Here is a 15,364-nt window from a genome sequence, read left to right on the forward strand (position 1 = left end):
GATTCAAAACATCAATGAAATGTGAGCATCACTGCCCCAGGTGTGAAGGTCAAAGGCCTTCTCAAAATACTATAATATTTTCCTGCTCCTGAATTTGTCTTTTTTTATTTAACTCACCATCAAAGATGTTTGCAAAAACAGACACTGGTCTTGTCCTACAGTGGCTTCGCAGAATTTCACGGCTCGGAAAACTCCAAAAGAACACTTCCCTTCTCCAGAAATTACTCTCTGGGAATTAGAAAAAGATCTCTCCTGGCTTTTCTCATATGGAGGGCCAAATAGCCAAGGCAAATGGGGACCATAAATCACCGTTGAGATAAGGGACAGGAAAGGGCCAGGCACAGCAGCCAACCCAAAAAGGCCCAAATAAAACGCAGTTTCCCTTTTTCCTCCAAGGAGAGCCACTTCCATTTGACAACATCCTCTTCCCAGGGCAGTTGGCAAAAGCCCATGACTGACTGGAAGTGCCGTAAAGCAATGAACATTCTGCCCAAAGTTGATGAAATGATCGATTCTACTTGTATTTTCCCATCAAAATATTGAAAAACAAATTACTGACATTTCTTCCATCTAGGGAAGATCAGGTAGTTTGGCCCATGTCTCCTATCTGATTTTGTCAATAAAGCAGCGGTCATTTCTCACAGAAGCTATGTTTGTTTACAGAATGGAAATGAAACCCACATCTCTGTAAGGAACAGGCAAATATTTATTGCTTTGGGGCTGGAGCAGTGATGTTCTACATTTACATTACAGTGATTCTGACCAAATTAAAAACAAGTTGCATATATGGGGGGGAATGGGGGGACTAAGCCTAAGAAGGTGAGGTAATACTTAGTGACTGGGAATTATAAATTGACATGAGGTGGAAGAGGAAGCTTTGAGCAACTCGAAGATGGTTCCAGAAAGCTTGTAATTCATCTGCACCCGGTTCAAATCTGATAAGGTAACCCTCCCCATGACCTGGAGTCTTGGCTCTCTCACTTCTGGAGTACCAGCTGAGGGTGAATTCTCCCCGGCTTCCTGCTCCAACTCTGACCCCAACCACCACCCCAGGAGTCTGGGCTGCAGCAGTGCACAGACCTGGAGAGAAAGAAGCCAGGCTGAAAGTCTGAGCTGAACCTGGACCACCAAACTGGCAGCCCTCGGGCCCGGAAGGGACCTGGCTTGGGTGCAGAGGCAGCTGACCAGCCGTGGCAATGACAGTGAAAAATGGAGCTCATGACTGGGAAGGACTCTGCCATCTAGAGAAGAAACTGAAACTAGGGCAGTGAGGGGATGGCACAGGGCAAGAGAGGGAATCATAGCGTCTGAGGGTCAGTTAAAACAGCAGTTCCACGGTTCCTCTCTAACACATTGCCCTCGATGTCTTGGTGTGGTGAGTGGTTGGTCAAGAAGGGAAGACACAGCTGTGAGTTTCCAAGAGGAGGTGGGCCATAAACTGGACTCTGTGGTCCTAGGAAGGGGGTCTGTGATGGTTAATTTCACGTGTCAACTTGGCTCTGACGGTGTCCAGTTGTTTGGTCAAGCAAGCACTGGCCTGATTGTTACTGGGAGGGCACTTTGTAGGGATTTACATCATTAGTCAGCTGGTTGCATCTATCACTGATTGCATCTACAATCAACAAAAGAGACTGCCCTCAGTAATGAGGGGAGTCTCTTCTTGCAATCAGTTGGAAGTCTTAAGATGACAACTGAGGATTTCAGAGAGTAGAAAGAAGAATGTTGACCTTTTCTTTAGCTAGCCAGCTTCTCCTGGTAAATACAACTTCACCTTCGTTAGTGTTTCCAGCTTTCAGTCCGTCCTACAGGATTCAGCCTGGGCCATCGCCACAGTCAGGTGTGTCAATTCCTATAATAAATCTAATTTGTATGTGTGTATATATTCTGTTTCTCTGGAGAACCTGACCAATACTGGGTCTAAGAATAGTCACTTGGACTGATGCCAGGAGGTCCCTAAAACTGCCTGGTAAGCAGCAGCGTTCCACCAATTTACCAAACCTTCGCAATTACAGGGCTCTCCTGGAGCTCGGCAAAGATTCCACGTAGTCCCTAGGTGTATATCATGTACAGAGAACAAAGAACATTAAGCCAGATATTAAAATTATGAATATATCCTAAAAACCATAGACCTATGAGCAAACTGACTCCATACACGATTAGCTTTTATGACTTCTTCTGTCCCGATGTTTCTAAGACCATCCAGAAGCCAAATAATCCACTTAGGTGAGTGAAAACACCCATTTAATAACACTCAGAAAACACTTTTCAACTGAACTGGCAAGAAGAAAGAGTGTGGGGGAAGTCATACGTACAGGCTTTTATTTCTCAAGAGAACGCCTGAATGGAAAATAATCTATTTAATGTGCTTTAATTCTGTTGTGAAAGGTTGAGCCTGTTGCCAAATGTACTTCAGTTCTCTGTTCTTGTCTAATAGTAGATATCTGAGGAGCAGGATGCCAAAATTGTAACCCAGAACAGCTCTTGAAATTATTCTCTGTGAATAAAACCCAAAGTTCAAAAAGTCAAAAGGGCTGGCTTGAGCTAAGAGAAGAAAGAACAAATGGGGAAACAAAAACAAAAAAATGTAAGCATGTAAATTATCTGCATGTGAGATTTTGTGACTTGAGCACTGGGCAAGGATGGAGAAGGGCAAGATTGAAAAGCCTCTGTATCAGAAACACCTCATTGGTCAGTGTCACTTACCACCTTCCTACATTCAGCTTTAAAGGACTTTGACACTTTTAAGGTCTTTTAAAACCATCACTTTAATCACTGTGTTTGTTTTTTGCAAGGCTGCTATCATTCTTGAATAGCTAACAAGTGTAACATGCATTCATCCACACACATCCATTGTGCTTATGTACAAGGGAAAAGAAATCTTATTCATATTCTTATTATTTTGCATCACCTCAGGTTGGCTGTGAAAGAGAGAGCAAGCCAACTTAACAAGGATCCTGCATAAAGCAATCTAATTTTGCACCAACATCTTAATACAACTTGGCAGTTGCTTGCGATAAACAAACTCGGTTCCAGAAATGATTAACTTGGTCAAAGTCAAACAGAGACCTAAAGAGGGTACTCTGTTTTAAGATGTATTTTCGAACTGAAGCAGAATAAATATGGGAAACAATTAGGATTGAGAGCCCAAACCGCCTTGATTTCTTTGGAACAACCCATTTTGTCAATACTTAATGGCCATTTTAGCATTTTCACTTTATAAACCCTTTTTTTTTTCTGATTTCTTTCTAATAGATTTTTTTGGGGTAAAAATTGGTGTTATACATACGTATGTATATGGTAGGTAGGTAGGTATATAAACACAAAATCTCTCCCTTTTAATCATTTCATAAATCTTAACATGTCACCTTTTCAGAAGGATGAATTAAAGCTACAAAGGCAAATTCCACAAAGCTGACCGTGACGGGGTAATGTCCACTCATTCCCTATATTAGGCTCAGAACCCCTCGCTCCAATCCTTCTCTGCCCAGGCCTTCTACAGTAATAGCTACGCATTACGTTGTTTTTCCATTGCCTGATGATTAGGTGTTTTGTTTTTAGTAGCTAAGAACACTCCAGATTAACGTGTGAGTGGGCACCTGGCTTAGGAATTAGTTTTTTGTTCAAACAGTGCTTCTCAAAACGTAGACCCCCAGACCAGAAGCCTCACCTGGGAGACTGTTAAAATGCAAATTCTCGGGCCCCACCACAGACTTTTGACGGAAACTCTGGAAGTGAGGCCCAACAATCTGTGTTTTAACAAGCCTTCCACGGGATTCTGAAGCATGCTCAAGTTTCAGAACCACAGTTTTAAACCATTCTGTATGTTTTTAATCAGCTTATAAATGCTAAATGTGCTTCTTGTCCTTCCAACAGAACTACACAGCACTGACTATATTTATTCCATATTGCATCTCCCATAGTGGTGATCCACAGATATCTACTGCTTGATGTTCCCCTGAGGGAATGCAGGAGAGCTCCAGTTGGCCACAGTCCCCACCATTCCCTAGTGCCTCCCTAACCCTGAGGTTTTATGCAGAGCACCCCCACTCATTCATATTCCCTGCCCTGCCCCTATAGGCCTTTGGGGTTGTACCCTGCCTGGGCAGGGGAAGGCGAGATAGAAAAATGCATCGCCGCCAACCACTTGACATCCTTAGCTGCTTCCCAGCAGCAGGTTTAGGGATGAAATTCTAGAAGCTAGTGCCTCTGCTGAGTAATGTTACAAACTTAAGAATTCACACCGACTTTAAGTTCTGTGAGTTTGGCTTCACTTCTTATCAAGTAACAAGGTGCTTTATAAAATGATCCAAGCACAGAAGACCAAAGTTCTGTGCTGGCTTGCTCGTGCAACACCGCGTGGGCGAGCGATAGCATGGTGAGAAAAGATGTCTTTATTGGCACGACTTCATTAGGGAACAATGGGACATGCAATCATGATTTAAAGACATCACATATGCCTCCTTCAGAGTATATGCTGTGCTGAAGGGCAAGAGCAGATCAGCTGGGAAAAGATTATTTTCCAGTGAAACTAAATGTGGGGGGAGGGGAGGGGTAAGTCACTAGTTTAAAACTGTTTTCAGGGCTTGGGAAAATTTTAACGGGCAGATCACAATTTGACAACTGTTACCACTGAATGCAGATACGTAACAGTCTCTGTACAAAAGAAAGACAAGGTGTCTCTGCACCTCGCCCGCGTCTTTGGGGCCTGGGTTGTGCAGCAGCAAGTGGAGGAGTGGTTTGGGATCTCTTTATCTCAGTGGTAATGCAAGGCCTGGAGTTTGGAGGAGAGAGCTTACACATCAAAGGGGAGACAGATGCAAGGTTTCAACAAGGGAAGTCTCAAAGGAAGTTTTGTTCGCCAGAGAGGACAGAAAAACAGCAATCCCCAAAAACACATCCATTCAAAAATCCGTGAAGTAGAGGATTCAGGCAAATGGCCACTGTTAGGTCCTATGGTTATTTTCTGACAAACTCCTAATTTTTATTCTCTCCTTAGCCACTAATATATCTCAGCATGGGTTAGAAAGGAAAGAGGAGATGGCATATGTCACTGATGGCTCTAAAGTTTCCTTTAAAGCTATGAATTTAGAATCAAAAGCAAAGGCAAAAATGACTGTTTCTCCTAGACAGACAACATTTTTAAGTCTACTGAAAACTGAAGACCTCTTCTTGGCAAAGTAAATATATAATGTAATGGAAAAGGCTTCCAAAGTAAAATCAAGGGTGTACTTTCCCTTTTAGGTACTTCCACCCAGGTATGGTAGGTGAAGAAGCAAGAACAGTCAGCTCACACATGAGGCTGAAGTTTGTGTACCTGGAGAGGAAGGGGGAGACAGGAGGCTCTACAAGGGGTCATCTCCTAAGGCCCCTTCTGACCCCTAAGGTCTACCAGTTGGTCCTGGGAAGCTGGCTCAACTGGCATTAAAGATCGCCTTGCAGTTAACTATTTGCAACTGTATGTTACTACACACAGATGAGAACAGCTCAAATGAAAATGTACCGACTATATCAAGTGTGGTGGAGCAACTGGAACTCTCATCTATCGCTGGTGGGAATGTCAAATGGTAACAACCCCTTTAGAAAACAGTTTGGTGGCTTCTCATAAAGTTAAACCGATACTCACCACACAACCTAGCAATCACACTCCTAGGAATTTGCCCGAGAGAAAATGAAAACTTACGCTTCCATAAAAGCCTGCATGCAAATGTTGATAACAGTTTTTGTTCATGATCATTAAATACTGAAAACAACCCAAATGTCTTTCAATGGGTGACTGGGTAAATCAACACCCATGCATTGGAATAGTATTCAGCTGTAAAAGGATCAAACTACCTATGCACACAACTCGGATGGCTCTCAAAAGCATTACAGAGCATGAAAGAAGCCAGTCTCAAAAAGTTGTACACTGCCTACTTCTATGTACATGACATTCTCGAAAAGACAAAGCTATGGCTCGGTGGAAGCCAGGTGCTGAGGGTGGGAGGAGAGTGTGTCTACAGAGGGGAATTTGGGGCAGTAATCGACTTGTTCTGTATTCTGATCGGGCTGGTGGTTATATGAATCTGTATGTGTGCTAACTTTCAGAGATTTGTACACCACCCTGCTCGAAAGTCAGATTTACACAGGCTATTTAAAAGAATCAAATACTAAAATAAACATTACGTATCATCCAATTTATGCACAGAATAAATGCACATAATGGAAAATACCTATGAAATGGGGTCAGTTAAGAGAAGGTGAATCTGGAATAAACACATTTATTCCCAGATGGGAACAAGGTTAGTAAATCACAGGTGCCATTCCTATATTTTGTCATGTAAAGGGCTAAGTGACATCTCTGAGACACCAGGCATAGCCTGGTAATTCTTGCAAAGGGCAAAAGGGTTGTGATTTCTCACGTTTCTTGCTCCGGGCACTTTGTATGCACGGACTCCTGTGACGGCATCAAGGAAGGAAGGCTGGGCTTGGAGACTCGGGCTGGGCCCACGGATTGTGCTCTCGGCCCTGTCTGGCTCCTGAGTCCCCAGCGGTCCTGCGGCCACAGGTGAGGACGAGGCGTGGCTGGTCTCTGCTGCCCTGAGCAGACCTCCTCGCCCTCGCATCCCGTCATGTTCTGTTCTTCCTTTGAAGCAGCGGTTCATCCAGGGGGACGGTTTTTCCCCCCAAGGGGTCCTCTGGCAACGTCTGGAGACACTTCAGTTGTCAGGGCTGGGTGGGGAGGAGGTAGGGGGTGGAGGTGTTTGCTACAAGCACCCGGTGGGTAGAGGCCGGGAGCTGCTGACCGTCCCACAACGCACACGACAGGCCCCGCAACGAAGGATTATCCGGCCCCAAAGGGCACTCGTGCCGGGTTGAGACACCCTGATGTCGAGGAGGGAAGGAAGCCAGCAAACATCCATGAAGCGTTCTACGAGCCAGGCACTGTGCCCGGGCTTTTAAGCTTCTTATCTGGCTTATCTCCCCCTACCCTTTGGGGCAGGTATTCTTTACCCCACTTTAGAGTTCGGCAAGCAGCGGCTCAGCACCAGGGCAGGGATGGTCAAGAGCTGCTGCTGGAGCCCAGGGGCTGGCAGCCAGGAGCCTGCGGCTGGGGTCCTTGCAAACTTCCTTCACGTTCATCTCCTCGGGTCCCAATCCTGTCCTTTATCTGGAGAGGCGTGCAAATAAGGAGGGCTGTGGGGCTGGCAGAAGAGCAAATCTAGTTCAAGAGGGTCCCAGGAAATGGGGGGGAGGCTCTTTCACTAGAACCACCCCAGCCTCGGTTTCACAGAACCTTCTGTGAATCCGCCCATCCTTCCTTCCGCAGGGCAGCCCTCAACGCCTCGGCCCCTGGACGCTGCCTCTTCACCCCGGCCGTCCCGCGGCCTTGGACGGGACTTGGGACACAAGGCTGGGGTCTGAGCAGCGAGCGCCCAGGTGGGGGCCAGGAAATGGGGAGAGGCAAGAGGAGACGAGAACCCTCACACGGCAGTGGGCCACCATCAGCCTCCCAAGGGCAGAGGACGCCTAGAGATGAAAACACTCTGAAGACGCTCCGTGACATCGTTTTTTAGCAATTCTGGTTCAATTTCATCTAGTCATGTAATTAGTCTTGAGAGTTTCAACAGTTAAAAATGGGAAAATTTCACGTTGTATGTATGTTACCACGATAAAAGTTAAAAAAAACCCCACATAACACTGTACAACACACAGTGTACCCTAATATAAACAATGGATTTTAGCAATATAATATTGGTTCATGAATTATAACGAAGTCACCATACTTATGCAAAATGCTAATAATGGGGAAAACTGAGTGTGGGGGTGGTGAAATATATGGGAACTCTGTGCTATCTGCATGAGTTTTACCTAAACCTGCAACTTCTCTAAATAATAAAATTTAAAAAAAATTTTAAAAGGGGTGCATGTGTATAAAAAAAGGAGGGCGTAGGAAGCAAGGGGGAAGGAGAGAGAGAGGAAGGGAGAGGAAGAGAGGGAAGAAAGGAAAGAGAATAGAAACAGGACTACAGGAGAGGCTACGGAGGAGCATGAGAAGAGAGAAGCACCCGTGTTTAAAGGTGAACGTGAAACTCAGAGAACTCATGGCAAAGATGAACTCAGGATGGTGGTGAATCCCAAGGCTTGGGCCTTGGAAATCAGGGGGCACCACATTCATGGAAGCTGTACCCTAGAACTCAAGGAACTGCAGGGAAGTCTCAGGTCAGACAGCACAGCCTTGTTTGCACACACAGCAAAGCAAAATTCAGGCTCCGACCTTGAAAGCCTCTGCCCTTCCAGACTCTGACCTTGAGAGCCTCTGCCCTTCCAGGCGCCGACCTTGAGAGCCTCTGCCCTTCCAGGCTTGGGCTTGGGAGCCTCTGCCTTTCCAGATTCTGGCCTTGGGAGCCTCTATCCTTCCAAGATCAGCCTTGGGAGCCTCTGCCCTTCCAGGTCTGGCCCTGAGAGCCTCTGTCCTTCCAGGTTCCGACCTTGGGAGCCTCTGCCCTTCCAGGCTTTGGCCTTGGGAGCTTCTGCCCTTCCAGGCTCTAACCTTGAGAGCCTCTGCCTTTCTAGGCTCAGGCTTGGGAGCCTCTACCCTTCCAGGCTCTGACTTTGAGAGCCTCTGCCCTTCCAGGCTCCGACCTTGAGAGCCTCTGCCCTTCCAGGCTTGGCCTTGGGAGCCTCTGCCTTTCCAGGTTCCAGCCTTGGGAGCCTCTATCCTTCCAGGATCAGCCTTGGGAGCCTCTGCCCTTCCAGGTCTGGAAGCCTCTGCCCTTCCAGGCTCCGACCTTGGGAGCCTCTGCCCTTCCAGGCTCTGGCCTTGGGAGCTTCTGCCCTTCCAGGCTCCAACCTTTGGCACCTCTGCCCTTCCAGGCTCTGACCTTGAGAGCCTCGGCCCTTCCAGGCTCAGCCTTGGGAGCCTTCCGCTGTGCCCCACTCGCTCCCCCCAGCCCGGGTGCCAACGGGCTGCCGGCGGCACTCACAGCTCGAGAATCAGGATGACGTCCGTCTTGTTCTCGTACACCTCGTGCAGGGTGATGACGTTGGGGTGCCGGATCTCTTTCAGGATGCTCACTTCCCGCTCGATGTCCTCCCGGCTCACGCCCCTCCGGCTCGATTTCGTCCGCCTCTTCTTGATGAATTTGGCAGCATACTGTTGACCGGTGCTTTTCTCACGGCATTTCTTCACAACCGCAAACTGCCCACTGTTAAGAGAAGATAGAAGCAGGTCAGGGGTCATTTAAATATTCTTCACTGTCCATTAAAAAACAGGACTGGAGCGAGGATGTGGCACTGGGGTGGGTGATGGGAATGAAGATGGAAGAGTGCAAACTGTGGGGAAAATCAACAAGTTAAGATATTTCTTCTTACATTTCAGTTTTATTAAGTGTGTTTCTTTACAAATCATGCCCCAAGGAATAAAAGTGATTTTCTTATATTTTATCGAATGGGTTAACTAAAGCCTGCATGTCTGTGTTCTCGTCCATTCCAGATTCTAGGGCTGCCGGAAGGAGCTCCATCTGTCCTCACTTTCTACAAGCTCTTTTCCTCTATATCTAGTCTCAGAGGTAGGAAAAGAAGGGTTAGAGATCAGGGCTTTGGTAGGAAAAAATAGAGAGCTCTGAGTTTGTCGACCTAATTCTAGTATCGATATTTATCAATTCTAATACCCAGAACAGAAAAACCTAAATACTGTGCTCACAATTCAGGGACTGGCAAGCCACATGTGCTAGACATTAGCTGCTTCTCCAGCAAACACTGCCCCTCTGTTCCCTTCTCAACAATATCTGTCTCTAGGGGTCCTTGTGGTTCTGGGGAGGCTGACTCCACCCCCAGCGGCAGGTATGGATCATGTGACCTGGGCTAAGCCAATCAGCACCTTGTATTCTCCTGGCCCTACAGACAGGCATACGATGTAATTCAAGACCTGTCAGAGAATCTCAAGGTTTGTGGAGAATGCAGAGACAAAGACTTCATCTTGGAACTATATAACCCTAGAAACTACTGCCAGTCATCTTGGAACCATGAGGGGACCCAGTCTTGGGAGGAAAAAAATCACTGCAGAGGTAGAGCCATTAGGCAGGAAGTACACAGGCCTGTGGTAACACAGGGGAGTGGCTGGATCAACCCTAGCCTGAAGCCATCACTTTGGATTTCTCGGTGACATAAGCCATGGCAGTAAAGTAAATTCCCTTTACTGCCAAGGCCAGTTTGATTTGGGTTTTCTATTTCTTACAGAGTCTGCATCCTAAATGGCAGAACAAAGTAACCAGAACCTTCTGGCCCGTTATAAAATAGAGTAATAACAGAAACTGACACAAAATAATAGGGTGAATATGCAAGCTATAAGCTCCTGAGAATAAGGAGGCTGGCCTGAAAGTAAGTGAAACACAATGGAAAGATGCTTCTGGAAATGATGTTGGCGCCTTTACTTCTTCCCTAGCACCTAAGAAAGAGTCTCTCCACCCATCAGAGGATCAGATACTTCTTGGCACCTGCTGGAGAACTGCTATGTAAAGAATTACCACAGCTATTTTTAGCTAGCTTTCTTCTCCGCATATGAAGACAAAAAGGGGAGAGAAAATCAAATTAAGGATATTTTGATGAGGAAGAAAGGCCACTTTAAAACATTGCTCATGCATGTTGGTAGCAAGAGGCCAGTGAAGGAAAAACAGAGTGAAGGATTATTTCTGGAGCAATGTCTAACTTTCGTCAAGACAGGTATTTAATGCCCTCTGTTCCTCCTGTAGTGGGGTAGCAGAGAAACTGAAAAATAAATCACACCGGAATGCTAGTACCCATTGGTGGGAGACTTGCTACTTTACAAACATTTTCCAATTTCCCTGGGAAGTGAAGAGCTGTGCTTGCTGTCTACTGGGGGGTGGGAAGAGCCTGGGAGTACGGAGCAAAGAGGGAAAACAATCTGAAGGCAAAACAAATCCAGCTACTGCTTTAGAAAGTCAGCAGAGAAGTGATGCTTACGTTCTCCACCTGCTCACGAAAACATTATGGTTCCCCCAGTGAGAGCACTTCAAAGCTGACCCAGGGGAACAGATGTGGCTCAAGCGACTGAGCCCCCACCCAGCACATGGGAGGTCCTGGGTTTGCTCCCCGTGCCTCCTGGAGAGGACAAACAAGACAGTAAGCTGACGTGATGGGATGAATGGTGAGCTGACAAAACAAGGTGATGCAACAAGAGATATAAGGAGGAAACCATAATGAGAGAGACAACAAAGCAGAGTGGAGGTACTTCAAGCGATTAGGTGTTTCCCTCCCACATAGGAGGTCCTGGGTCCAGTTCCCTGTGCCTCATATTAGAAGATTAGCACACAACGAACAGACACAGCAGATACAGCAAGTGCAAACAACAAGGGGGTGGGGAGAAATAAATAAAATAAACCTTAAAAAAAAAAAAGCTGATCCAGGACAGCCAACCAACAAGCAGCCCAGACCAGACAGGCAGGGCGGCTAGCACCTCTTCACACCCATTCCCAACAGCTTGTGTTAGGGGCTGGCTGCGAGGCTCAAGGCGGGATTCTGTCGCTGGAATTGCACAGCTTTAAAGGGCCAAAAGCCTTTTAGGCAGGAAAGTCACATGGCGCTTAAATGCAAACCTAGATTCAGAAACAGTTCTGTGTTCTTTTTTTGCCGCCAAATGGTCGCCTGCTCGTGGGGAGGCGTCAAGGCCCACCCACCCTGATTGTGGAATTGAGAAAAGGCCGGGAGCCTCCTAAGTGTGCGAGGCCAGGCGTGTCCCCGAGTGTGCGGCGACACATTTGGAGGCCACACCCTCACCAGCCAAAGGCTCCTGCGCTCCCACTCCGGGCCCCCGCGAGGTGTGCACTGGCAGGAGGCGAGCAGGTAAAGGGCCAGCAGGTGCCAAAGGCCCCACCCCAGGGGCGGGACACGCCTCTTCGGCCCCGCGGCTGGTCGCTGGCGCTCTGGCTGCCCCTGACAGCAGCAGCCCAGACGAGGCTTAGGCTGTGCAAAAGAACACACCCCAGACCTGGCTCAATGCCACCTCTGTAAAGGCCCCCGTCCCGTTTCCCCCTCACTCCCCAATGCTCCACCCTCCCCAGCTTCTTGCTCTAATCCAGCTCCGTCTCCCAGGCTCTCGGCCACAGGGTATTTTCTACCTCGCCGCCTCCCACTCGCTTAGAGTTTTCTGCCTGTTCTTCACTGTTTCCATCCCTCCCGAGACTAAATTCCTCGAGGACAGAGAGAACTGGCAGACTCATCTTTACATCTCCTGAGGTGCTGGGTGCAGAGCTACTCCACAGTGCTGACTCGCTGCTTGTCAATTTTGACCCCAAAATCTCAGAACCAAGCTGTTAAACTGAAGATGCTTTGTTAAAACGCAACAGAATCCTGCATTGCCCAGGAGCACGGCCCTGGAGCCACTGCCTCCCATCTGGGTCATTTGGAGGTCACGGGCTGCCTAACCAATCCATGCCTCAGTTTCCATGCCTGTAAAATGAGTATAACAGCACCTGCCTGATAAGGTTTTGGGGGTTGAAGGGAGGATTAAATCGGCTAATTGGTGTAAGATGGTTAGAATGGTATCTGGCAATAAAAAATCTTCAACAGCCATTGGTATTAATCTTAAACAACCGGCATTATTTTCATCAGCATACAATTACTGATATCTCAGAGCACTGCAGCGTTACCCCGAAAATGTCACCTCTCATGCCTGTCAGGGAGAAAAGAGCCCTCAACAAAGGGGAGGGAGAAAAAGCCCCCCCCCCACACACAAAAAAGGCTGTACTGAGCCTCAGCAGAGTTGCAGCTCCTACTCTCCGGTTGGTTGGACTTACCCAGGTCGGCTAAGAGGGAGGTGAGGATGGCCAACCACCACCCCAGGAGCTGAGTTCCTACAAATGCAAGAAAGAGAATGGCACCCATCTGCCATGTGGGATCTAAGCCCCCTCTCGATACAGAGGTGGAGTGGACATCACACCCAGGGTCCACAGGATGGAGGAACAAAATATGGATTAGAGTGGACTTACTGGTAGTCTGCTACAGAACTACTGGGACTAGTAATGGAAGAAATTGTAGCACTGATGTGGAGTAAGTTGCTGAATTGATGTGGTGGTTGCTGAAGGCAGGGAGAGGGAAGAAGAAGTGTGATATGGGGGCATTTTCAGGACTTAGAGTTGTCCTGAATGATATTGCAGGGACAGATGCAGGACATTATATATCCTGCCATAACCCACTGGATGGACTGGGGGAGAGTGTGAACTACAGGGTAAACTGTTATCCATGTGGTGCAGCAGTGCTCTAAAATGTGTTCACCAAAAGCAATGAATGGGCCACAATAATGAAAGAGGTTGTTGACCTGGGAGGAATGGGGGTGGGGTATGTGGGAACCTCTTATATTTTTTAATGTAACATTTTTTGTGATCTATGTATCTTCAAAAAATACAATAAAAAAAAAAGTGTGCAACAACGGCTACCTCTGGCTCCTGGCTTCTACAGTCAAATCTATCAGCCCAGCCCCCTTCCCTTCCTCACCACCCCCCCCCCCCGAAGGCTCTGGGGCTGCTTGGCCAGCCCCCACCCCACTGCTGAGGCCTGCGGAGGAGGACACGGGCTGAACCACTGCAAGCGCCCCAGGTATTTTCACCGAGTGGAATCGCAGCAGGCCAGACTCCCCGCAGAAGGAACTGTTCCCTCCTCACGAGAATTCCGCTTTGCCTAAATTGGCGATGCCCAGTCGCAGTGGAACTCTGACTTTCTGCTCCTGCTGCCATCCTTTCCTTCCAAAGCAACCATCGCCTCCCTCCTGCCTGCTGGTTCCAGCCACTTGGGGCTGCAGTCTTTTCCTTCACCAGTTCCCCACCTGCTCCCCCAAAAACAACTGGGAAAAGCGACTTTTTAATTTTTGGCTTGTTTCTTCTTCGGCAAGGGCTTCCACACCATGGGGTACAAGAGTCACAAAGGGACAGGGCTTGGAGCTGAGCTCAGACGCTGCGAGCAACGAAGCACTGCCTCCACTTCTCTCAGGCTCTCCTGTCCTTTCCCCAGCACACTGGGTCTAGTGGGCAGTTAACGTGATACCGACGGTGGCAGCTGTTCCACAGTGCTGAAAAGTAGAAATTCATTGTATACTATGACATTTAAATAGGATGAAACAGAATATGTCGTTTAAAAAAATGCACTAACATTCTCTATCATTTAATAACTGATCGAACAGTTTACTACATTAGGTACAAATGGCCAAATATATTTTGGCATAAAAATTTGCAATTAAATTTAATAAACATTTACTAACTACTAGTAGTAAGGAACATACAAGATATTAGATGAGGCATAATCCTTGCTTTAAAGGATTCTTATACTAAAGCAAAACAAAACAAAACAAAACAAAACAAAACCTGGATTCAGAAGTAATCACAATTTTTATTAAACAGAAGAAACTCCTGGCCAAAAGGAGCAAAATTTCATGAAGAACAGCCTTTCTTCTAATTTTTTTGCTGGATTTACTAATCTACTCGAGTTTGTTCACTACCCTTGTAGTTAATCAATGAACTGTAGCCAGAAGTATACACAAAGCTCTTTACACATAGTACTTTATTAATAACCACAAGTCTGCAAGAGGCACTGTGTTGTCACCTCTTCCGTCAATGAGAAAACCAAGTCCCAGAGAGATTTTTTAAAGTATCTTCCAGCTCATTCAGCAAGTAAGCTAAGAAATGAGAAGCAACTGAGAAATAGCTAAACACGAGTGTATATGCCTCCAAAGCTCACTTCTCTGAGCAACACTGCTGGAGGGATCTTGGGTGCCTTTTGTTTGATGTACTGGTCACAGCCCTCCCTGTGATGTTATAGAGGAGATTAGAGCATCTTTCTAGGAATCTGCTCTGTGAGGGAAAAACAAAGAGATAGTGGTAAAATGTGTTTGGATAATGTTAACTTCTCCCCACTGAATATTCACCCATGTTTCCACGAACTAAAGCCACTGCTTTAACATGCTCTGAGTTGTTCTGCAAAAACAAGTTGGGGAAGCACTATCTCGACAACTGGGAAGACACACTCACGAGTCTCAAGCTGTGCACAAGGATAACACGCACAAATCAGTGAAGCAGTCCCTGTTTCTGTGGGTCTTACGTACTTTGTAGGGCATCAAAAACAAACCTGTTTTGCTTAATCCAGCCAGGTTTTATTTTCAAATTTATTGATTTGTGGGATGTTCTGATTACTTGGGGGAAAGGGTGCGGACGCAGAGCTTTAGAGAAGCCGTTTCATTCAGAATAAAGAGCAATCTGGTTGGACATGGCAATGAACTTTCTGCCTCATAGTGGTGGTACCAAACCTAGGGTCCAACATTTTCATTGTTGATCTTGATCCAGAGGAGATTACATTAGAACAAAGCAACCACCCAGGA

At 46.9% G+C, this 15,364-nt stretch overlaps 1 protein-coding gene across 4 annotated transcripts in view; it reads right to left on the reverse strand.

Moving 5' to 3' along the window:
- DAPK1 (death associated protein kinase 1) overlaps nucleotides 1-15,364 on the reverse strand; it is a 219,725-nt gene that overhangs the window by 99,820 nt on the left and 104,541 nt on the right. For all 4 annotated transcript variants that reach the window (XM_004470926.4, XM_004470925.5, XM_004470927.3 and 1 more), the window contains exon 3: nucleotides 8,964-9,185. In XM_004470926.4, the coding sequence (XP_004470983.1) occupies nucleotides 8,964-9,185 (222 nt within the window). The remainder of the gene's footprint in view (nucleotides 1-8,963; nucleotides 9,186-15,364) is intronic.

The sequence above is a fragment of the Dasypus novemcinctus genome, chromosome 8 (assembly GCF_030445035.2).
Source record: "Dasypus novemcinctus isolate mDasNov1 chromosome 8, mDasNov1.1.hap2, whole genome shotgun sequence".
NCBI lineage: Eukaryota > Metazoa > Chordata > Mammalia > Cingulata > Dasypodidae > Dasypus > Dasypus novemcinctus.